Source organism: Gadus macrocephalus, chromosome 16 (assembly GCF_031168955.1).
Source record: "Gadus macrocephalus chromosome 16, ASM3116895v1".
Classification (NCBI taxonomy): Eukaryota; Metazoa; Chordata; class Actinopteri; order Gadiformes; family Gadidae; genus Gadus; species Gadus macrocephalus.
Window position 1 is genome coordinate 19,281,565 of NC_082397.1, and position 25,072 is coordinate 19,306,636.

A 25,072-nucleotide genomic window follows, 5' to 3' on the forward strand; every position below is an offset into this window, starting at 1 on the left:
GGTTTAGTTTAGCTGTTAGGTTAGAGATTATTGAATTCAGGAATAAATTGAGATTAATTTATCTCCATGAGTGTCCAATACAAAGCTACAATTCTATAATAAATATTTACGAAATTAAGTGTCGGTGCATGGGAAAATCTTTCCATGTATACCTGTGTTTCTGTTCAGTATTTTCATGAATTCTCAAGTTATTACTGTGTGCATGACATTTGAGAATGAGAACCAATTGGAATAAGAATCCCTTGATAGCAAATTATTAATTCTCTTGATCCCAATGGTACATTCACAATATAGACATAGCAGGGCAAAAACTGCTAAACTGACATACAATTTCAATGTGTTAATATGAAACGGTTTCCAATGAGATGTCGTAGTTTACACAAAACTGTATGTTATTCATTTTTATTTGTATAAAGACATACATAGGCGTCCTACAATGCAATGCTTACAAACACCATTTCATTCAGTTAGTTACATTGTTGCAATGCAATTAATCTAGTCTCCAGCTGGGCTTGGTGATACAAAAGAAGCCAGGTAACTCTTACTTGGATGACATAATTTATCAGTGTCAAACTGAAAATAATAGAAAAAAGGAATTGACCCACAGAGAATAAAACCTTCTGGAGAATTGAGATACAACCAAGACATTTTTTGTACATGAAAATTGTTCATATAAGAGCTTATTAAATTTTGACAAAACCATCGTAGCATATCTGTTGTGGTAGGCATTTAAAAGGCTACAAGATAAACATTTATTATCCATTTTAAAGTGTTTATAATGTGTAGTAGATCCTTTGATTTCATATTTAATGCATAAAAATGTAATTGGGGGTGCATTTCTGTTATAGGTATTTAAAAACGATCCTAGTTTTCGTTCCTTACCCTTTCATGCACACTTGGTCTGTCAAGGTAAATAAACGCATTTTAATATTGATTTGGCCCAAACAGTCCAATATACCACCACAGCTGTTGGCCCGACAGCTTCACTGGGGGTCAGTGTTGGATGCTCCCACAATGCCGTGCTGCCTCAGAAGGTTCCTCAGGTTCTGGTTCTTGGCCTTCCAGTCCTCCACCTGAAAACAAGCAACAATGCAGAGCATGAACATTACTACTTTACTAGGGTTTACCATCTCTCAAAGCGTGACATAGCTGGCCTGTACCTCCTGCCGTAGGAGCTGGTTGTCCATCTTGAGCCGGTCCAGAGTGCTTATGTCTTCTCTGAGCTTGTCATTGCTCTGTCCTAGCTCCTTGATGTAATCACAGGCTTTGGACAATATTCCCCCTTTACTCTGCAACACAGTACGAGATATCTCCTTATTTAGGCAACCATGATTTTGAGTTCCAAAAGAAGAAAGTGTAAACGTTGGCTAGTGCCCCACCACATGCTTGTGATTGTGGGTCGCTGGATGTTTAGCCCAACATGCAGAGTGAAATATTGGTGATAACTTACGCTCACCTGGCCCGTCTTGGTGTAGTCCACAGTGCAGTCTGGGATTGTCTTTGACAGCTGCACGATCCAGTTATTAATTTTGTCTCTTCGCCTGCGCTCAACTGTAAGGAAGACCACAAAAAGGAGTTATCATGGCCACCGTCTACCTGAATATGTACCTAGCCAGAACTGTGGAGGCTTGAGTCTGGAGGAGCAGAGCCTCACCTTCATTGTGCTGTGCGCGTCTTTTTTCATCCCTGGACGCCCGGGGAGCCTCCTGTTTTCTGCAGAACGACAGATATCAGCTCATCAACGTCTCTCACATTCAAAGGTCCACCTATATATAGGCTTATTTGAATTTTGTTAAAGGGTCATTTTTACGCAATGTACGGCTGTGTGCGTGGTGCTAGCGTCCTCTGATTGGCTCCAGTCAAAACCTCCTGGGGTGACATCATCACGTACAGCTGTCCTGTGAAGAACAGTGCACAGGAGGACATGTGTGGAAGATACACAACTGAAGGAATACCTATTCCGTATCGACCGTGCGTTAGATGACAAACGGCCGAGTGAAACAAGGCTCTCTAGCTGGAACGTACACCCAGCTGCTGCTGTTAACGACCACCCCTTTAATCACCTGCAGGTGTGGTCTGACCCAGCAACGTGTCCGACGATTGTACAGTGGTAACCATGGTGCCCGTTGTGGCATCAGCAATGGTGGCAGGATAGTAAGTGTACTGTGTCTCTGTACCGTCTCCTTCAACCCCTTCAGATTGAGAGAACACAGCCTGAAAAGAAAGGGACTTATTTATTAAACCATACAGACATGTTCAGCTGATTACAACATGGTCACCTCTCCATCCTAGTGCTTGCCAAATAATTTGACATTTTTGTTTTATTAACATTCACATATTCCAGCTAATGACTTCTATATTGTCTATCTATATTCAGAATAGATTGTCTATCGGCTGTATACGGTCTATCCAAATATGTTGCTATTGTCCAGTAAAGATCTATTGATCCACTGTCCTGAGCAACAATGAAGACCGTCCGCCCTGTCTGCGGACCACTTGGTGTGCATGCCGCTGTGTACAGGCCCACGTGGGCGGCCTTTACTTGGTGGTGTCTGTTCAACGTTGGGAAAGTATGAACTAAACACAGCTGCAAACAATTATGAAAGTGAATGTTAATTTATAAAAATATTATTAGGCCCCGGGAGGGCACTAGCTAGCTTACCATGATATATTGTCTGCAAACACTAAGAGCCATCACTTCATTATTAATCCCCGAAGACCATTGCAATTGCATTTCCATCCGGACATGTTTGTAAGTCAGTGACTCACAAACATACAAACGTAGAAACGTATGTCTTGGAATTTAAGCAAAAATAGAGAGACACTCAAATGAAGCGTCTGCTCACTGTATAAATGTAGGTCATTGCATTTCAGCGATGGTAAACCCCTGGGTTCCCTCCGTCCTACCTGTGTGACGGACGGCGTGGCCGCAGGAAAGCCAGTGACCAGGTTGACAGCAGCCCCCCCGTCCGCTTGAGCCTCCAGCTGGCCATCTGACACTTGGATCACTCGGTAGGTGACCTAGGAATCCACGACAACAACAACAACAGTTAGACTGATGGTATACCAGACAGGGTCGTCCTACTAACCTGGAAGCTGGCCGGCTGTTCTCAGCTGAGGCCTGTTATCCTTTCGACCAGATCAAACCGTGTGTTGGCCCAGCCTATTGCCATGACAAAGCACTGGCCTTCATACGTAGCGGTGTGCCCAAGGCGCTATATCAGAATAGTCTAACACCCCCGGCGCACTTATAGCCCGCAGGCTGCAATCAGTCAAGAATACCATTTAAATGATTACGGGAGTATCTGGAATCTGTAAATATATGGTTTCAGTAAAAGAGGGGGTTTGTGGGAAATGCCCACCAGAAGGACCCTTGCATGGTCGACTTCAGCAGTGCCGGAGGAACCGATAGATGGCAAGCGATTCACATATGCAAGAACACATGATCATTTAGTCATGTCAAAAGTTTGATGCCTTTCGATCATTATTATGGTGTGCTGTATCAAAGTATTTTTTATTGTATTTAATCTTCCCTCAAATCATTTAATGTGGCATGCTAAATTATTTTCTTTCTTTAACATACAGGAGAACCATTCTAATTACCTGTCCTCCTGCCCCCTCCGTCTTGAATAGATACTTGATTGGCTGATCGGAGAACGTGGTCGCAGATTGAATAGTGGCGATGGCCGTGTGGTCCTCTGCGGTGGCTGCTGACCCTGACCCACAGAGCGGAGCATCAATAATCCATCAGCATCACACACAGCCAATCAGCATCACATACCGTCCACCATCACACACAGCCAATCAGCATCACACAGAGTCTACTAAGCATCACACAAAGACGAATGAGCGTCACACAGTCCATCAGCATCACACACAGTCCAATCATCACACACTGTCCATCATCACACACTGTCCATCATCACAAACTGTCCCATTAGCATCACACAGTCACATTAGCATCACATACAGTCCCATCATCACACACTTTACCATTAGCATCACAAACAATCCCAGCACCACACACAGTCCCATAAGCATCACACACAGTCCCAGTCACACACATTGTCCCATTAGCATCATACTGTACCATTAGCATCAGACAGTCCCAGCATCACACACAGACCCAAAAGCATCACACAGTCCCATCATCAAACACGTCCCATCAGCAGGGAAGTGAACAACATGTTGTGTACATTGGTTTTACCCTCGTCGTTGACGGAAACACTGCCGTCTGGGTCAGGGCTTTTCTGTTGGCTGCAAGCAAACAAAAATACTACAATTGTGCCTACAACTCTATAGTCCAACAAGTGATTAACTGTGAATGGTTTTGGGTTATACTGTAATCAATAGTTAATATACGTACCTTTTCATGTCTGCAGTCTTAATAGAGGAGACCACCTTTACTCACTCGAGCGACTGACTGAAAGTTCATTAAGTTGGAAAAGAAAAAGGATGAGGCTTTGGATGAACTTGTAGCCGGTAAGGCGGAGGTAAATGGGTAGTGTAGGTCCCCTGTGCATTCAGGAGCATGTCGATGTAAGGCTACTGCTACGGGATCCGATGCTACTCGGCCCAGCGGTTCCTGCAGATGTTCAACAAAGCTATTTTCTTTAGATTAGCTTTACAATGGGTTGGGTTCGGGGTCCAGTCAAAATATATCCATTAAAATAGTTATCGATTTATAGAATATAATCAAAATAAGGAAATTATTGTGAAAAGAGAGTAGAGTGAACAAAGATGTACTCACGGCGCAGTGGTCCCTCCCCCGGTATTTGTCAACAGACCAAAGAACCGCGCATGCGCGGTCGATCTAACACGGAAGAGCCGAGGTCCTCAGATCCTGGGTCAGTCTTTAGGAAACATGACGTCCATCAGAGCTCTGGGAAGCTGGGTCAGTCTTTATGAAACATGACGTCCACCAGAGCTCCCGGATCCTGGTTCAGTCTTTTTGAAACATGACGTCCACTAGAGCTCTCGGATCCTGGGTCAGTTTTTATGAAACATGACGTTCACCGATCTCAACCTGCAGCCCCATTTTTACAGTGTTAAATTAACAGTTTCTTAAAAGTGTAATTTTGAATATAAACCATTGGCATTTTTAAGGAAGATAACGTGAAGGCTATAGCTATCTAGGCCCACTGTAGCACACACAAATAAATAAATAAAATGAAGGAAAATAAAATGGTTATTGTTATTTATCACTAATAAAACTTTGGTTACAGGGTAACAGAAGCGTTTAATTGTGGAAATATATATTTTCTCCACTAGCCTGGGATGAGAACAGGGTGAAGGAAGAAATCACCAACAAGAGCATGAGGTCGTAGGACTTAACCACTGAGTTAAACGGTCTGCTTATCTGAGGACGCTAGATATGTCTCAACACTGCAAACTGTTGTTGGAGCCTTTTAGTTATTTTAGTTATTTTATCTCAATCCAGTTGCATAGTATGGCAATATGTACAGAAACATTGCAAACTTGTCAGTTATGTAAAGTGTGCTAGTTTAGGAACATTTGCAGAGGTATAAACATGGTCATTATGAACTGGGCACACAGTCTATGCACCTATGTATATGGCACTTGATCTTTGGGGTCGCAAGGGGCCTTTGGCTTTTGTTGTCTGTGAGGGGACAAAAGTGATCAGGGTAAATCATTCAGCTCCAATGCATTGCTCAAACTTACGGTCTGTTTTACCAGGAGTCTGGTAAAACCCCTAGCTAGTCTGCTTTTACCAGGAGGGCCCCTAGCTACAGTCCGTCATTACCAGGAGGGCCCCTAGCTACGGTCTGTTTTACCAGGAGGGCCCCTAGCTACAGTCGGTCTTTACCAGGAGGGCCCTCAGTGAGGGTCAGTGTTTTATCCGGTAATATTCCTTTAACTACAGTTACAAGTGTCAATCCAACCATTCACATTCATGCAAGAAACGATAGACTCACGTGTTGTTATTTAATAACAAGACAAACTCAGTTTTACGCAATCAACACTTTTTTTTATTCCAAATCCACCCGGATATCTTCCACACAACTCTACCCTGATATGTTTTAATATTAGCTGTGATCGAAATCGTTCCCTATCACGGATATAGTGCACTATATAGGGTGCTCACCAATTTGTAGTGGTGTTCGAATTCTCAGTGGTAAATTTTATTCACTATATAGTGGATTTAAAATACATTTTAGTGCACATAGTTCCCTACATGTTACTCTCGTATACCACAATGGAGAAGTAGCTGAATAACCGCGAAAAAGTATACATTTAATGATGGAGTCTCCGGCTTTCGTTTAGAAATGACAACAATTTATTTGGGATTTAACATAGAAAATGTTATTCAAAATTATTAAAAAGAAAACTTGATCAAGGAAATGTAACACTCAACATCAATGCAACCTCCAGCTTTCCTCATGAGTGCCTTTGTTTAAATGATGTCAGCGCTTCTGTATGCGTCACACAAATACCCGGCGCATTTACTGACGCAAATGACGTTTAGAAAGGTTCAGCGTAGTGTCCGAATTCTCGTTTGTTCGCTCCCTATATAGTGCACTATATCATGCACACTATATAGGGAATAGTAGGTGAGTGAATAGGGAACGATTTCGAACACAGCTGTTTGTTACGCGGGAGAGGTGCCGTAAAGTGATAGCCATGACACATGCGCAGTACGGATCTGGTAGTGACCTTCTTATGATGGTTGATGCTGGATCTCGCATAGTGAAAGCCAAGAGTTTGTTTCATATTTCGGCTATTACGACGTCTTTCGGGCGAAGGTTACAATTATAATGGCTGGCAGTAGGCTCGAGAAGTTTGGAACAGTATTCACACGGTAGGACTTATAAGATGTATTTGGTTGAAACATAATTTTGCAATGACATATTTGTCTGGTAGTCTGTTCGGTTTCTGTATTCATTGAATACTCCGATCGTAAAACGGACTCATAATTATTAAATAATTATGGCTTAAGATGAATGGCTCTGTACTTTCTGTTTTTAGAATACTAACGTTAGAAGCGCCGTGTCCAACACTGTCACTCTATATCACGTGGTGAAATAGTATCATGTTGGCGAATATTAAGCTGTTTTATTTTGTGGTTATAGTTCAACATTTGAATTGTATAATAGTCTTTATATATTCGTAATTTTAAGCTTGATTGTATTCGTTATCGCTAATTTATAGCCGGAACACGGGGGCCGCCATGTTTGTTGATTTTATGTCTTTCCACTTCCTTTATGCCAACGGAGGTAAACGTGGTCACTTTTTGGAGTGTTTATATCAGTATTTCTTTACTTTTCTCAATCCATCCTAGGAACAGTTTGAACTTAAAAGAGACATGGAAAACATTTCAGAAAACTATTATTCCATATTTAAATATGGGATAATTTAATATTTTATTATTGTTTTTACACTTCATTCTTTACCATTTTACTCACTTTACTCTATATTGCTGTTGATAACATGTGTTTTCCGATTTAGAGTTCGAGATCTGATGCGCTCTGGGGTCATCCAAGACACACCCACCTGGTATGAGGTATTCAAGGCTTTCCCACCCAAGAAAGACCCCGTCTATGTGAAGCCACAGTATGGCTTTTACAAGAAAGATGAATTTGTGGCTGATATATTTTATGAGGAGGACAAGATAAGAGCGTAAGTAGAATTGTATTTATTGCATAGAAACATCATGACTTTTGTATTTTTGTTTACTTCTTCAGTTTCTACACCATCATTTTGTTTTAATTGTGAATTATCATTTAAAGGAAATTCTACGAAATGTATGGGACTGGGCCCAGACTTCTTGACCTCTCCAAATCAAATTATACCTCAGCATGTCAAAGGTGTGTAAGAATTTGTAATTATTGTATTAATTAGAAACCCTAACCCTACCTTATATCTTTAAACATATATAGGAATAAAGGCAAAAATATAATAAATGTAGGTCTTTTGCCAAAAATGTAGGTCTATGGTATTGCTATGGATTTAAGACCATATAGTCCAAAAGTCACCTGGTACATGTGTGCCTAGTTTGCAGCTTTCACCACCTCCGGCACCAAATCAGTTTGAGTGTTTTGGCGTTTGGTCAAGTTATGGTCATTGCAATGAATGGTGCATGTGTACAAAGTTTCATGATTATTGCATACTACTGGTAATGGCAGCCTGTTGAAATGTTGAATTTCCAGGCCTTATTATAGCGCCAACTATGGGTAATTCTGGCCCATCCTTTTGATTCACTTACTTATTTCACAAGTTCTACAACCTTGCCAAATTTTTAACCGTTTGAGACAAAATAGTTACGAATGCAATAGAGTTCCTACGTTTTTCATAGCACCCCTAATAGTTATTTCCATTAATTTGGTGGGCCTATGACTGATTTACTACCAATTAAAAATGAAGTTACTAAGTTATTGGTAAAAGTAGGTAATGACCATTATATAGATGTGATCAGGCTGCTTACCGTATGCCTTCCCATAGATTAATAAACATGCTGATCATTGGTGACAAATTACAGTTATTCTTGCAGCTTCACACTCAAAAGTATTAATGTTGTTAATTGGTACTTTGTTTTTCAATCCAAAGGTTTTTGGAAACGTATTCAAGGCTTGAAAGTCTTGGAGAGATAGACATGTCTGCTCTGTTTGAAGAGACTGGCAAGATACTGCTGGCAGAGGGCCTTGTGCTCAGGAGAAAAGGAGCACCTGTGGTGAGGTTTTGAATTGATAATGCGCTGCAACTCACATCGCTAGTTACGATTCCTCCCACAATACCATGGTTGGCGCATCAGGCTTGTGTATATATTTGACTACATTTCGGTACAAAAAATAGGGACCATGATTCCATCTTGTATTTTTACTTTTTATGATAAAAGCAGTGCCTCATGTTCCCCATGGTAAACCTTCATATGTTTGAGGCATGAAGTAGCAGCATTAGCATAACATGCTTCCAGGTTTATTATGATTATATATTACCAAAAAACACATTTGGAGCTATATTTAGTCATCATTCTTTGCATTAATATAATTGAGCCATTACATTACATTTCCAACTGATATGAATTCTCCTTCTCACTTCCCTTTTCATCTCTTGTTAATGTTTCTACCCTGCAGGTGTCCTCTGAGTACAGAGATCCCGTGCTGGAGTTAAAGTTGACAGACATGCTGGCAGAACAGCAGTCGGGCAGTGCAGCTGAGAAACAGTAATCGAAGGAACCCATACATGGACATCTCCATTCATTGTTATTCTTTTTTTTATTACTGATAATTGTGATCCAAGTATTATGATGAATGCTAGATGAAGATGGGCACTGTTTAAACTCATTTGTGGTTTTCAATGTACAGAATTTCAACAAAATTTGAGCACCAAGTGGCCAGTCAAGACATTATCGCAATATCGCTATCTTACAATGTCTGTTTTAAGGACATGTATACAAATAAAGCATTTTTTATGGACATTATTGCAGTTGACTAAGCATTTCAATGGACACTTAAATTGTAAGCAGTACTTATACAAGTCCTTATCCATGTTTAAGTGATTTTATGCGTTCTCCAAAACGAATGTTTTATTGAATCTATCAATGCATTCTAGAATCATTGGTTTCTACTTAAATGTAGATTGTCAAATATATATGATCTGAACATAACAGCCAGCCATGGATAGCTCCTACAGCATGGTTCATTAAGAGGCAAAAAAACAGGGAGCTATCACTCTTCTCCATACGATACTGCAACCATGCCCATTTAATCCTGTACAGATATCTGATGAGCGAAATAAAGGCCTAGCTGTTATAACCAGAACTGTCTTAGTAAACAAAATCTTCAAACTGATGGATGAACATTTGCTGATTTGTGGATATTTTCAGTTTGGATTTGGGTGTGTCCAGGGCCTTTCAGAGGCAAACAAGGTTCAATACCTTTGTAGGGCTGAAACGTCATATTTTCAAGAATGACACCATTATCTTGATACTTTTTATTTTTAAATTCATCTGTACAACCAGGAATCAAATGAGCCTAGCAGAAATGACCTGTACATGTATGATAAATGCTTCTGGTCAACATAGCTGGAAACAGTTAAATAATCAAATGATTACAGTGTCTAACCAAGTACACACTTAAAACCAGTGCTGCCAATGAAAAACATGTAGCTTCAAGGCAGGGGCAAAACAGAAAAATGTTCCCTTTAGAATACAGCTTTTATACAAAAGTATAGTTAAATTTCATTATTTACACCAAAACTAACAATGTCAACAGTTCTAGGTTGATTTCGCATGAAAAAAAATTCAGTGGATAGAACTGCATTGGCAGTAGGCTTTGGGTAATAGCGCATCAGAGTGTGTGTGTCAGGGGGAAAGCAACACAGGTCTAGACATTTTTAAATAAATTGAGAGCCCCATATCACTGAAATTAAAAACCGTTGTCCCAATTGATTAACACATTTACATTACATCTGCCAAGCATCGACATTTGGGGCACAGTATGAATGACCAGTTTCCCTAGTTAGAGACTCATTTTATGTTATCCAAAAAACGACTGCCTTTTATTTTAGAAAATAACTAGCATTCCCATTAAGCTCATCTACCATAAACTGCAATAAACAGTGTATCTTAAACTACCTAGACTAATTTGTGAGACTGGGCTTACAACCCAAAATAAAATGAATTGCTGCTGGCGCACTAATGGATAATACGTTAACAGCCCAAGGCTATGGGCTTGTTGCGGTTATCCAAAGTGAGACTCAGTGTGATATATACTGTATATCATGGTATGTAGTAACGTTGACAAAGCCATCTCCCCTTTGCTTGAATAACAATGTGGATTGGCTTTGACATGGAGTTGTGTTAGGCCGCAAACTTGCAAAATTTGTGTCGCTACGCTAACATGAGCCATCCCTTTCTAGTTCTTTGAATGTACACGTAACTTGAAATGTATATTGTAAATTATTATGTCAAAAGGATTGCCAGCTCTTCTCGATTTCACATGCAAACTGAAGATATGGCATGGACTGTGTAAATGTATCAGGCTTCAGTAAACTAGGCATATTAACACCTCTTTTGTCTGCGGTTAAAAATAATCTCAAATGAACTGTTCAAGCAAATTTAGATAAATGGGAATAGAAAGGCTCTTGAAAGCCTAGCATTTTTATGAGAGCTAACCAGATGAGGCTCATTCTTCCTAGGTCCACAAATCTCTATAGTATGGCTCCTGCAGTGGATGAAATTAACACATTTTATCTGACATCTGTGATGTCACCATTTGTGCCACTCCTAGATTGCAATCATTAGAAAGAGAAGGAAGACAATTGAATGGAAAAACTCTGAACAAGTTTAACATTAACAAACAACTGAACTGTAAAGTTAATAAACGCTTGACAAAGTGTGCCGTTAACATTCAAAGACCAACGTGCCACCCCCAATCTTTTTTTGATGAGTTATGTTGCATTAAAATGACATTAACCTGCAAAGCAAGATACAGTGAGGAAAAAGGCATGTTTGCTAGAAACCATAGATCATGATCATTTGATGCTCAATCATTACTGAGGCCTTGGGGGAGACTTAAATAGGACGGAGAGAAAGCAGTCACATTACCTTTTATTTTTGTTACAATATCGATTTTTTTTTATTTTACAAGCACCATTTTACTCTTGAAGTTTAAAGTTGTGAAGGATGAGTGCGAAAAAAAAATAAGCGTTTACTCGGAATCAGTGCTTGGTTTCAGGTAGCATATACATCACTCCCAAAAAAATTAAAATAAACACAAAACAGTATTTTGCATGTCCAAAAGTTTTCTGTATCATCAATTTGGTGCCTTGGAGTGTAGCCAGGATCAAAAGCTGTCAACCCAAGTGCTGCATCCTCTCTCTGCCAGTGTGCGGTTAATCGAAACGAGCTAGATAGGAGGGGGAGATTTTATTTTTGTTATTTTTCAGTGTCAATACATTTTAGGTAGATAGACCTAGAGTAGCAGTTTCATTGGGCCGCATACCTCATCTCCAACCATGTTCCACAGCTGGATAAGTGGCAGGCCTGTGTTGTTGTCATAGTTTGAAACCTTTGACAAAGCAAAAATACAGTCAGTATGTTTTTGGACATCGGCGTAAGAATGCAGAAACTTTTAGTTGAAGCATCAATGTTCACCTGTGCAAGGAGGGCCACCCCTCTAGTCAACTCCTCAAGCGTAGAGTTGGCCTCTGTCGAAAATCTATCCTCTCCTGTTAAAGAGTCATGAGTACAGTAGAAATCACAGTCAGAGTGGAACAAGTTATAAACAGGTTTTAATAGGCTTGTTAGTCTACACTGTTTGAAAGTAGTTTTCTTTAATATTAGCCGAGTGTCGCATGCAGCGCTCAACTATTGTTCTTCTTAGGTTTTATTCTTTCATATTTTCTACAAACTTTGGGACCCATCTCCTTCCACAATTTTTACCCAGAGACTCCATTCCGATTTTAAAATGTTTAGATTGGAATCGCGTGCTTCAATTCAAAATATTTGTAACTTTTTAAGATATTCTTTTAAAATATTTTTTACAACGAAAGTCAACGGGAGGTCCGCCCAGTCGCTGACCATTCAGACTTTGTAACTTGGTCAATTTTTACCGTTAGCTTTCGTTCAAACGTTTAACAAATCAACACACTTGTATCTTTAAGAATTTCGTTGTAATTTATACTCTTTTCAGAATCACAGTTTAACAGTTAAATGTCATACGGGCATTGTATATTTCCAGTTGGCCTCATTGACTTACGCTGAGGCTAGAGCGTGAGGACGTGGCTGATCCACAGGGGCTTAACCCTTGTCCAGTTCTGGCCGTGTCAGAAAGATGCTACAACCCCATCCTGGCGGTTTTACAGATATTTGTTTAATGAGATAACCATAATGTTGACATACCTGGCTGAGGAGCGATGTTGTCGAGCAATACTTCAGCACCTTGGAACGGTAATGTTACAAAATCTGACCTGAAAATTAAAAAAAATGCAACAATGTTATTTATCTTTTTGAATTATTTTTTAATCTACAATTGTTAATTGTGTATCAGATAAACATTTTGTGGCCACTTCAGTTTGGCTTTAAAACCAACGCTGGATTTGCAGTTCCACATTGCGACTCATTGAAGTATAAATGCCAGAAGCTCTGTAAAGATCGATACTAGGCCCCGACCGATATAGATTTTTGAGTGCCGATGCCGATTATTTTCAGAGAAAACTTACGATTACGATTTAATCGGCCGATTAAAAACAAAACAAAAAAAAGCCTATAAAACGTAGTTTTTGATACCTTAAATATACTTTAAACACTTTTGACGAATATGTGAATTGAATGCCGAACCTTCGAGGGATTTAGAATACATTTACAGTCAAAAATGAGTGTAATGTAAAATGTAAAATAAATAAATAACTCCCAATGTGCTGCGCTCGTGAGCAGTGACTAACAAGTGCGTGCTGAGCAGTATGGTCTCACCGTTAGAGTCTACAGTATAAAAAATTAACATGGCCTGGGACCTAAAGAAAAACAGGCACAACATGCTCAAACAACGCGTCTTGTGTACATTGGTGAGGTGAGCGCGCAGCTGCCTGAGCGAGCGTGCTTTCATGTTGTACGGTAAAATTCAATCTCCTCTTTTTTACTCCAGCTAAAGTTGTTAGTTAGCAAGGCGAGTAGGAGCGCAATCTGCAGGATACTAAGCGCAATAACATTTCTAAAATAAAAAAAAATAAAAAATCGGTTGTAATCGGCCGATTAAATCGGCAGGCCGATGAACTGGTCGGGCCCTAATCGATACCACATCATGTCGTATTTGAGGTCAGAAACACAGTGTACTTTTGAGTTGGGAAACGGCACAAAGGAATAACAAAGCAGAAATGGAGTCAACCTGCTACCGGCCATTTCATGAGGAGCAAATGTGTGCCGTCCTTTAAATGGATGGTAACCTTTCAACCAGCCTTTGACCAATGCTCCTGCATAAACTTACCTTATTTGTCGGAGTGTGTCGATCTTGACTCTGTCATATCCACCATAGTCCACGTATCTGATCTCCACTTCATCTGTCTCTTTGTAGAAGGTGATGACCTGAGCCCTCCACCAGGCCCCCTCTACCGATGGTGCTGCACAGATTACTCCAACTAAAACAGGACAAGAACATATCAGCATTTTTGGCCTTTAAAGGCCCACTATGCAACTTTTTTAGCCAAAATTACTTTAATTATGCAGGTTGAGAGTTATTCTGATGGTCCTGCATCCATTTCTGGGTCGTTTGGTGGGTGTGTCATTGCCCCATGTCACCTCTCCAAGGAAAAAGCGCATATGCAACTTGCTCTGTTTGGACCGACACAATCCGGATGTGACGCAGCGGAAGTATCCAATCGCGCCTCGAAAATGTAGTCAGATTGTAGTGTCGAAAATGCTTTACGGCAGAGACACACACCCAAACATGGCACCGGCTAGATATAAACAGCCAGTTGCGAGGCAATTGTTGCATTCATCATGGATCAATCGACTGATAAGGGACCCAAGAGGCGACTGTCGGTGGAACAAAAGAAGAATAAAAAGAAGTTGGACCAGAAAAGAGATCAGACACGAGTGAAAGGGGAACTATGCAACTTTTATGGCTTGACTTACCTTAATATAACAGGCTAAGAGTCATTGCGATGGTTCTATTATACATTTTTGTTCGATTGTTCGTTGTTTCGACTCCCCCTTGCGCATCTTGGCGGAGAAAGGGAATAGGTTACTGCCGGCGACCCGCCGCCCACTCTCGCGGGAGTCTCGGGTCTCGCGAAGTAACGAATTGCTTTACGGCACAGACCCCCAAACACGGAACCGGCTCGATATAAACACAAGTAACTAAGGGATTGTTACATTCATCATAGATCAGCCGACTAAAAAGAGACAGAGAAACCCAATGTCGGAGGAACAGAAGGAGAAAAGGGAGACTGACAGACAGAGAGGCCAGACACGAGTAAACGTTGGCCAAGCTTTTCAAGAATAGCGTGAACTGAAAGAAAAAGACTGCAAATCAGACGCCGACTTGGCCGTGTTGCTCGTGGTATTCTTGATGTTGATAGTCTCTGTACTAATGTGTTTGCTCAACCATTTTGTTGTGAGCACTGTAAAACTGTGTTTTCTCGACCGTTTTGTTGTGAGCCCTGTATGTTTCCTTTCCTTTGTTTCCACGGGTGTTTTGCTGTTCGTCTGTCTCGTCCCCCAGATACAGGCTGAATCCCCGAATCCTGGTTCTTGTTTATTTAGATTATTATGTTGGCCAACACTCTTACACTGATTGTTCTGTTCAACCTAAAATAAAACAATTATAATCTAGGATATAAATCCAGTCAACTATAAAAAAGGATGGATTTATGTTTATTGCAATACAAATACACCGTTTAAAAAATGTATAACCTTGTCTACACTTCATGATCATCTACTTCGGACATGGCTCCACGCATTCGCCGGCTTCTTTGAAAACAAATGCACATGGCTAGCGTAGAAGTGCATGGGGAAGGGTCGTCAACGAGTTGTTACGACTGTGTTGTAAAATATCTAATTCTGAAGCTGGAGGGGGCGCTGTGTAGAGAAAAGTGCGTTGCAAACCAAGAAAACAGCGAAGAAATGCCCGATCTTGCATAGTGGGCCTTTAAATTGAGTATTCGTCATATGCCTCAAATCTGATCCTACTTTTGTTCCATAAAAAGAACCGTACTAGTTGTATTTGAGGCCTTCTCAATTAACTCTTCGGTGGTAGGGATTTTGCTCAGGCGGACTAGCTGCCAAAGATTTTAACCCTGACAAGACGACCACTTATGGACAATGCAATTGCGATCCGTAGTAAATTACAAAGTATATACAAATATATCCGGTTGGGAACAAAACACATTGTGAAAGCAATACTATCAATATCAGGAAGTCCAATGAATACCAATATGCATGTGTTCGTACCCTCAGCGGGAGAAGGCAGCGTCGGAGTGCCTGGCTGGGAGTAGCACAGGAACATCTGCTGGTCCAGGCTGCGTAGAGCGTGATAGGTGGGGTGGGTATGTTGCTGGACAAAGACATGTCCTGCCGATACAATATTCACAACAATCACTTCCACAGTCACGCCGCTTGGCAGCAGAAGCTATTTAGAAAAAGACAAAAAAGCAGATGAAAAGTTACATCAACTGTAGGTCATCTCGAATTCACCAATTGTTTTACAATAACAAAGTTAGCCAGTTCCACCTGATGTCTTGAATTTGTGCCCTTATTGTAAGGCAAGAGTGGGCCACGTAGCTTTAAATAAGATACATAATTATGAGTCTGTAGGTGTCTCCTTACATTTTTTCTACAAACATTTATCCGTTTGACATCACAAATTGTGGGTGTATGTGTGTGTCCACTGAGAAGTGGTCTGGACAAGTGGTTCTTAAGAAAGCAGTGTTGAGTGTAGTTGGTTAGCAGTTTTGCCAAATGGCATGATGAGTTTAGTAGTGCGTTACCACCCCTAGCCGCACAACTGTCTTGTATTGCGATGGGATCACTAATAGTTGTTGGACCACCAGAACATGCTGGCTAAAGCTCGCTCTCCGTCACCTGCTAAGGATCCAAGGAAGCGCAGTGTTGAGACTAAAATAGGTACAATGCTGAAAATCTGAAAACTGTTCAATTATAACCATAAATACAGTATATTAGCAGTATATATTTTTTATTATTTGAATGTCTACATCCGATCAAGGACCGCTGATGGTGCTCCATCAGCGGTGCACTTTGAGATTGAAAGAAATCGTAGTGATCTAGAAGCTGAAAATGAGGGCCTACAGACTTAAAATAATTACTAAATAATCAATAGCTGCTAAATGTTATATCATTGTGTCGCTAACTGTCGTCACTGTTCAAGACGGGTCTAGGCTGCACAAGACGGATTTGACAATAAACAGTTCTAATGCAACCCTGGCAAAAGGATGAAGTCACTCGGGGGGGGCTGTTGATATTGGGAAGGGGAAATATTTAACAGTAACGATAAGATGGCAGGCTATAGAGATACAATTTTGGATTTGCCGGATTCTTAGCTCCGCTCCATGCATTATCTTTCAATGACAGCCTACCTAGTGGTGGATTATCCCTTACAAAGTTGATTATGAAAACAAACATTCCACATATTAACTTAAGAAATATAGGAAGCCCAGTCTTACCCAGGATGTCATTGGTAGTGATGGAAGACTAAGTGGTGATGGTGGCGGCGCATACAGGTTAGCCAAGTCCAAGTCTTTAAACTTCTTGCCAATTAATGATAGGGCTTTATCAACTTGTTGCTGTGTTCCTGGAAGGGAAGCCAAACCAAAAATGAATTTGTATGAATTGAGAGAGAACACTATGACCTATAGTTTTAAACACACTAACTAAATACAATTCATACATTTTTTTAAGAACCTCATCACTGCAACCTCAACACCTTCAATTTACACACTGGACCTTTAAGGGAACGAAACACTGAATTTGGCACAAATTACTATGCCATATTTTCATTTACAAGACATTATCATTTGAAGGGAATAATTTGAAGCATGCTCCCTCCTTACTAACCTTCTATGTGACAGATCTGGAACTCTTGTGTATATGGCAAGGTTGAAATATAGATCTTTGCAGCAGAGTTTTGCTTTAAGAAGCTCACGTATCTTCCCTGCTTCCCTATTAATCTTCCCACCAGGTGCTGTTTGAGGGAGAAGAGAAGTTATAGAGAGAGGTTTTAACTACCGGTAACCTTGAGGATGGAATTGATGAAGATTAAATTTTACACAATCCTACCCCTCAAATAAATCAGCAAGTGACATGTGTCTAGGCTCACCTTTGGCACCTCAATTTCCCAAATTATGTGCTCAGAGCTGGAGACTGCAGCATTGTTGCTTTGGCTGTCCATTGCCCCCATGGTGCAGCCACTATCCACAGAGTCCATACTGTTCACATCTGAACCTGGAAAGGCACACAATCATCAGTAACTTGCCTGTCCATGCTACAAACATCGATATTTACGGCATTTGACGTGCAGTGTCACACTCCCAAACACTTGGGGATTCAAGCTGGTGAGACAACATGCTAGCTAGAGCATATTTCCTCATACATCGACGGCATTTCCTTGCAACAAAATGGATAGAAATGATACAGAGCTATATCAATAGTATTGTTATACTTTAAATAAAGTATAATAATACTTTATATAAAGTTTTGCCTATATTGCTATATCTATTAGGGGGTGTTCACAAAATTCACGGCTCGGTAAATATAAATATCACGGGTTTTGGGTTGCGGTTTTAAGTTGGGTACATTTTTCGTAAAGGGGGGGGGGGGGGGGGGGGGGGTGATAAAAGAGACTATAAAAAATAAATAAAAAGTTATACAATTGATTCGAGAGTTATCCCCAAACAATTTAAAAGTGTGCCACCATGTAACATTCTTAAATAGGGTTGTAGCCAAGAAAACTTTTCTGAAACAGTCTCATTGGTTAAAGCACATGTTTTGTTGGGCCAACACAAAATCAGCTGTGTGGATGAAGTCTGACTTTCGGATCCACTCTTGGTCAGTATTAAATGGCTACAGCAGAGCTTCAATGTAAAGCGGCACAGCAGAGCTTCAATGTTTGGTGCTGCAACGCACACCAAGGTTTTGAGCAGTGCTGGAAGCTATTGCATGGCTGTGTGGTTATAGTGCGGTGTGAGGGCTCTCATTTGAAACACGACCCAGGTATGCTTCAAGTAAGAGACAGCTTGGAATGTAGATAGTTGAAATGATCATTAAACAAAAAAATGGGGTTTAGGTAGTGACAGCACTTGCTCTATTAAAAAAAAAAAAATTCAGAACTGGAGTAGATAACTTTAGCTCCGATTCAAATTATGTAAAGCTTTTTGAGGCGAGCAGTTGCTTTAAAGGCTTTTTGGATGGATGACATGAATCTTATGCCTTAAAACAGTCATTATGAAAGGCTTGCTCTTAAAAATGTACATGCTTTCGCAGATCACCCTTACATGATACATACAATATCCATCACAATAAAATTGGCCCAAAACATGCTAAATATACAAAAAAACGGATATAATGCTATAAAACCCTAATATATGCGCTGGCCAAGACGTGTCAAACAAACCACTATCCGAAATACTTTGCCATTTCAAAAAACAAGCACATTAGAAACAAAAATGCATGAACCACAACACAAATGCAACAGAACGGAAGAAAGTGACAACCCCGTTTACAGCGAATTCAACACTCTTCTGATTAAATTCATTGATAAGTATGATATGAGAGATGAAAAATAGAAACTAGAAGTAGTGAAAATTATCAATACAAGTTTGACTCAAACAGGAGTTAAAATACTTTTTCAAATTTAGATTCATCACAACTCACCTCCAGATTGATCAGTCTCCGTTTCTACGGTCCTGTTAGTTCCATTCCTTAAACCAATTCCATTGAGATTTTTTATCTCACACAATTCTTCTAGAGTAGCCTCTCCTGTGAAGTCAAGCACATTTGCTTCTTGGGATTTTTCAGACAATTGGTTTGGTAGTGTGATCGTTCGTCTCGACAGGTCAATATCACAGAACAGATCCCCTTTGTTGCAAGGCGGGCTGGTGCAGAGGTTGTTCTTGCTGCTTCCATCCTCTGTGAGGCATGTGCTGCCAGCAGATCCCTCTGTCATTCCAACGCCGTCAACTGCATCCTTTGAGACTGGATTTGGTAGCTGGATCAAATGTGGCATCATTGGCCTTAGGCCACTCCATGCATTCTCTACGACCATTTCACTAATCGTAGAAGGCTCCAACACGACGGTGGCAGTGAATCCATTAATAATCCTGTCTTTTTCCTCCTCCTTGAATGCAGAATCCCTAAACTCACATTCAATTACAGTGGGGCTTGTTACCATTATGGGCTTTTCGGTGATGGGCCTAATGTCAGCCAACAGCATACTACTGGATTCAGGTTGCCCATTCTCTGAATCTTGAAAACTGTGAACACCGAAGACCTCCTGGGTGGCTGCAGAGATCACTTCATTAATGAGACCAGCCGCCAGAAGCTCCAACTCCTCTTTATTGGCAGAGCTGCAAAGCTGCTGCCCTGAAAGCTCAATAGCATCTGGGTGGCATGGAGAAGTAGACACTTCAATATGTGCATACATTGGAGGAGCTGAATTAACAGGTGCCCTAGTTAAGTGTTGATGAACGTGCAGTGGTGTGCTCATCTTTTTGGAATCTATATCCAATGTAGTAACATTCTGGAGGACTTCTGTAACCATCTCCTTTTCATTGCCAATTTGGCAGTCCTTTAAGGGCTGTGCCACACAGGGCACGGATACTTCTTCCAATGCAACTTCCCCCTCAGGTTCAGGCCTCTTGGCATTAACAAGTTGTACAAGTGTGGAGTAGGCTACCTCAACTTGGTCAAATGGCACAGACTGGAAGGGTGAGATGGATGCTTCCATTAAATCTGGGACTGGTTTATTAACCTCCTCTGGTTCCAGTTTTAAGACCGAAAGTGGACATTTCTCTGGGTCCTTGCAGCCATTCTCTGACTCATGGGAGTCATAGCTTTCATTGTTACTAGAATGGAGCAGTGGATCTAATTCAACACTACCAGGGTACAGAGCTGCCACAGCAGCTTCCTGTTCCTGTGTAGCATTGTCGTCTGGCATGAAGATCTGTGCATTTCCCTCTTGTGATTTTTGATTGCCAATGCTAAGAGGTCCATCTTTACTGGTATGCTGGTAGACGAGAGCTGCATCATCTGTTGGGGACACCATACCTTCTTCAACGAAACCATTTCTGCCTTCTGTTGGACAATTTAAGGAGTCCACAGAAACTGGGATGTTTTCAAGGCTTTCGTGGCTGGTGATTCGCTCTTTCTTTCTTGAGATGTACCACCAACTGCCTATCAACACCAGCACTCCAGGCAGTGTGTAGGGAACTACCGAGCGGAACCTCAGAGGCATCTCCTTGGAACTCTAACAGCTACACCTGAAAGAGGAGGAATGTACCAATTAGCAAAGTAACAATAGTTGAACAAGTCAAACAAATCTCACTTAGCCAAAGACCTCCAACCTTGAATGATATCATTCTCCATTGGATAGGCCATATAATCTCACAGATAATGGAGGTAGGATGCAGTGCCCTCCATTTAATTTCCTTTATAATGGCCATTATCAAATCTAGATGTTAATGACTTGGCGATTCAATAATTGTCATTTGGCTGCATCCTATAGAGGACGCAAAAAGTAAACTTTGCCCTTTCAAAAGATATGGTCCCCATCAATTTTCTCTGCATTGACAAAAAAACCTGCCTGATTTATATACCAACCGTCATTATATGGAGACACACTAGCTAGTTGAGGTTGCAGTGATGAGGTTCTTAAAAAAATGCATGAATTGTATTTAGTTAGTGTGTTTAAAACTATAGGTCATAGTGTTCTCTCTCAATTCATAGTCATTCATGCCTATTCATTACTGCCACCTATTGGACGATATAGGCTCCTTATTAAGACATAATATAAAAGCAAATAAAGAACATGCATTTTTATCTTTTTGATTGAATTTAAGTAGCATTTTCAGAATTGTACTGCATTATAACATGTGACTTTGCACACGTTTGAATGTCACTGCTTGTCCGTTGATGTGGCTTGGCCCAGATACATCTTTACCCCCTTCACCCTGTATCCATACCTCAATAATGAACCAGCCCCACCATACCAAAGAAGGTGAGCAGCATTCCACAAAATTCAACTTGACAAAGTTTGAATTAATTGCAGGGTTTGAGTTTTTTTTATCTTAATTGTGCAAAAAGGGGATTCATTCGTTTAATATACTGTATTAATCCTTGTTTATATATCCCCTTGCTGGGATAACATTTGATAACTTGACTGTACAACTTAAGATATGTTTGAAATCAAAGTTGATAAAATGGCATTGTAGCATGTATTACAGATGCTATTGTATTAAATCATCAATATATTGGTTAGTAAGAACTGTACTACAAGAGAGTTCATTTAAACCTTGAATGAATCCATTTGCTTCTAGCAGGGTTTGGTTACAGAAAATGAGCTGTGTTGAAGTAGTGGTACCCAATTATTTATAGATATATACACCTTTCATTTATTCCTCTGGTGGCTATCCTGATCCCCATTGTAACTTTTTCCTATAATGTCCAATGGTAAAAAAAAATATGGATTCGGAGTTGTGATTAGAATGCAGGCAGACGCCATAAGCAGTATTCTTCTGTAATGTTTCGGATGCTTGATGATAAAGGGCGTATTTTCAGCATAACTACCAACTTTTGTAGTAGCTCATTCGTTGCAATTGAATACAGTCCCACGTTAGTTTAACATTTGAAATGCAACACATATAGCTTTCTTTAATGTTATAGCCTTAAGACAAGTTCGGCAAGGTTAAAATGCCACCACCTCTTTGCCAGCGTGCGCTTCTCGCATTTTGGGTCAAGAAAGTGTGGCTGTTCCTGTCCGCGACCTTGGAGACAGATTGATAACAAGGGCGTAGAATTAACTTCACAAGTCAAAAACCACTCACTCGCGATTCAAGCATTTTAAATACATTCTCGTTGTATCCCAAATTCTAATGCGAGTCCACAACATAAGCAAGGTCTAAGTGCCACCATGCTGTGTGGTACAACGTTAGTCAGAATCATACTCACTTTGCCGGCGTGTTATAAAAATGAAGGACATCAACTTTATCCTATGGGTAGCTTTTAGTAAGCAACAGCTAAGATGCTTTGGTCACATTGCCACAGATAAAACATACAATGCGACGTACAGTGGCAATAGTTAGTGCAATTGGTTTTAACCAGAGGCTACATGACAGCTTTACGAAACCCTGACTTTGACCTACACTGGTCGGATACGCTGCATGCTAGGCCGCAGCGCACACTTTAGACTTTACAGTTGGGCAGCCATACTGAGAAAAGCTTAGATGCAAACATTTGCATATCGGACCACATCTCAGACAGCATTTAAAACATTGAAGTGACGGAGAGTTGTTTGATCACGACCGTAGCCGACAAATAATTGTCTTGTGTGAAATAGCATGGCCTCGGGACAGCCTAAATCACTTAAGACTCTTGTGTATGGCTAACTAGCTTCATGTTTCATTTCGCGGATCCATTACAGAAGAAGCCATTAAAAAATAACTTTAGGTTTAACAGAATCGAATATGGCCACACGCCTTTGCAGAGTAAAAAAAATCAAATTTAAGCTCCACTCTGCAGGCAGATCGGGCCTTAGAACCTAACGCTAGGCTAGGTGTTTAGCTTTGGTAAAGGTGGTGTAGTGCTACTCGTATGTTTTTTGCTACAATACAGGTCAGCAGAGACAATTAATTACTGCCACATACCGCACAGAGAAGTATATCACCGTTTAATTTGCTTTGGACTCCTAAAAAATGAGATGGCAGCTTGTCGAAAGGCGAGCAACGTTTGGCTGTAACAGATACGAGCCTGCTCGGACCCAGAGGACGGAGGTTACCCACACACTACATGCAGTATGTTAGGTGAGCCAGTAAACCCAGTCATTTCCATGATTTGCCTTTGACATTTAACAACATAACGATTGAACGACATGACATCACTAGGTTCTCGAGTCGTATTTTTAGTTGTACGTTTTACGTCAAAGCTATTGCTATTCCGTTAACCCAGCTACTCACAGATTATGAGCGTCTTCAATGCCGCCACGGTGGTGTGAACTGTGTCAAAGTTTTTATTCCGGACTAAATGTATCTCCAGATCTCCTTCCTAAAACCTTCCCCACGTGTTGTCGGTACATGCAGCGGACTCTAAAAACAGACTCAACAGCTGATAAAAACATCGCGATAACCATATCCGTCATGGCCCCCGTTCAGCCCTTTACAGAAACGCCAAACACACACACACACACAGAGGGAATCTCGCGAGATATTATTTGAAGACCACGAAGTATAGATTTACACGTGGTGGGCAATTTCAAAAATACTTCTTTCAAATTCGACCTAAACATGTTGGGTAGGATATATCTGTGATCAACGTTTATTACTTTTTACCTTGAATATGGGTCATTCGCCTTATGCAAATCTTTTTCCATGAATGTGTTTTTCAAGCTAGTGCAATAGTTCTTTGTTAAAAGGTTGCTGCAAATCTAAAGCTTTGACAAAAGGCTACTTCCACAAAATAACAAATTCCTACATTTTTCGTTAAAGCCATTCTACATTTCTCAGCAATGCAGAATGTAATTCTGTAAGAAGCTCACGTATCTTCCCTGCTTCCCTATTCATCTTCCCACCAGGTGCTGTTTGAGGGAGAAGAGAAGTTATAGAGGTTTTAACTAACCTTGAGGATGGATGCCTATATATATGCTTATACTATCAATAGTATAGGCATATACTACTATAGGCATGTACTATACTATCAATCAATCAATTTAAATTAACCACACGGTGTAACCATTAACTACAACTAACCATAATATAAAATTAGTAAAATGTAATCTTAAAACAAGTGGCCTTCTCTAGTAATGGAATCATATTAAGGGAAAAATAGTATGGGAAAATGAATAATGAAATTGTTCCCTTGCTTTACCATTCCTTATTCTAATTATTTTGGTATTTTTAGCAAGTTTCTCCCTAATATTTGAATAATCCAACCTACCATATGTTCATTACCCGCCGGTGTGTGTATTCTATAGTTTGACTACAACTAGACGTCAACTATTATGAAGAAACTTTCCCAAATAATAACCATTCCAAAATAGGGAAAATGAATACTCAATATTTATCGATAAATTATTTGATTGAATTTATTTTTTGTCTAATTAGTAATGCAACTAACGTATAAGAAAGTTTAAATGCAATCTCCCACCCGAAACTATCCATAGCCTTTGGCAAGCGTGGTTCTGTGTTGTACTTTTTGATTAACCTGGCTCAACAACATTTGTGATAAGTCAAACTGCAGCAGGACTATAGAAAATTCAATCCAAACCTGCTTAGCTGTATACAAATAACAAGAATCATCCTTCTTACAGAAAAAATTAAGAAGAGTGAAATTAATACTAATGTAGCGATATTCCCATTCACTGATCGATCATTACCACTCAAACAAATTTTAAAA

General features: G+C 40.2%; 3 protein-coding genes across 8 annotated transcripts; 1 reads left to right on the forward strand and 2 right to left on the reverse strand.

The window, feature by feature from the left end:
* Positions 1 to 388: 388 nt before the first annotated feature.
* usf1 (upstream transcription factor 1) lies at positions 389 to 4,871 on the reverse strand. 4 transcript variants are annotated; one of them, XM_060076223.1, is made up of 11 exons: positions 4,751 to 4,871; positions 4,367 to 4,423; positions 4,208 to 4,257; positions 3,604 to 3,716; positions 2,908 to 3,021; positions 2,064 to 2,214; positions 1,811 to 1,898; positions 1,655 to 1,713; positions 1,451 to 1,551; positions 1,161 to 1,289; positions 389 to 1,073 (listed from the first exon to the last, which is right to left on the reverse strand). In XM_060076223.1, exons 2-11 carry the CDS (start codon positions 4,372 to 4,374, stop codon positions 984 to 986), a joined length of 903 nt encoding a protein of 300 aa, XP_059932206.1. In that variant the 5' UTR covers positions 4,375 to 4,423; positions 4,751 to 4,871; the 3' UTR covers positions 389 to 983. The 4 variants fall into 4 exon arrangements, with proteins under 4 accessions (XP_059932206.1, XP_059932209.1, XP_059932208.1 ...); XM_060076226.1 differs by having other exon boundaries at positions 3,604 to 3,707; positions 4,751 to 4,815; XM_060076225.1 differs by having other exon boundaries at positions 1,820 to 1,898; positions 4,751 to 4,814.
* A 1,637-nt stretch (positions 4,872 to 6,508) lies between these two features.
* Positions 6,509 to 9,439, forward strand: mrps23 (mitochondrial ribosomal protein S23). The gene is made up of 5 exons (XM_060075187.1): positions 6,509 to 6,820; positions 7,468 to 7,638; positions 7,749 to 7,826; positions 8,566 to 8,689; positions 9,093 to 9,439. Exons 1-5 carry the CDS (start codon positions 6,777 to 6,779, stop codon positions 9,183 to 9,185), a joined length of 510 nt encoding a protein of 169 aa, XP_059931170.1. The 5' UTR covers positions 6,509 to 6,776; the 3' UTR covers positions 9,186 to 9,439.
* Positions 9,440 to 9,936: 497 nt separating this feature from the next.
* Positions 9,937 to 23,879, reverse strand: akap1b (A kinase (PRKA) anchor protein 1b). 3 transcript variants are annotated; one of them, XM_060075184.1, is made up of 11 exons: positions 23,638 to 23,879; positions 19,343 to 20,946; positions 17,790 to 17,914; positions 17,528 to 17,654; positions 17,137 to 17,264; positions 15,908 to 16,085; positions 13,944 to 14,094; positions 12,863 to 12,930; positions 12,116 to 12,189; positions 11,964 to 12,029; positions 9,937 to 11,867 (listed from the first exon to the last, which is right to left on the reverse strand). In XM_060075184.1, exons 2-11 carry the CDS (start codon positions 20,919 to 20,921, stop codon positions 11,805 to 11,807), a joined length of 2,559 nt encoding a protein of 852 aa, XP_059931167.1. In that variant the 5' UTR covers positions 20,922 to 20,946; positions 23,638 to 23,879; the 3' UTR covers positions 9,937 to 11,804. The 3 variants fall into 3 exon arrangements, with proteins under 3 accessions (XP_059931167.1, XP_059931168.1, XP_059931169.1); XM_060075185.1 differs by having other exon boundaries at positions 23,520 to 23,843; XM_060075186.1 differs by lacking the exon at positions 23,638 to 23,879 and adding an exon at positions 23,329 to 23,465.
* Between the last annotated feature and the right edge of the window lie 1,193 nt (positions 23,880 to 25,072).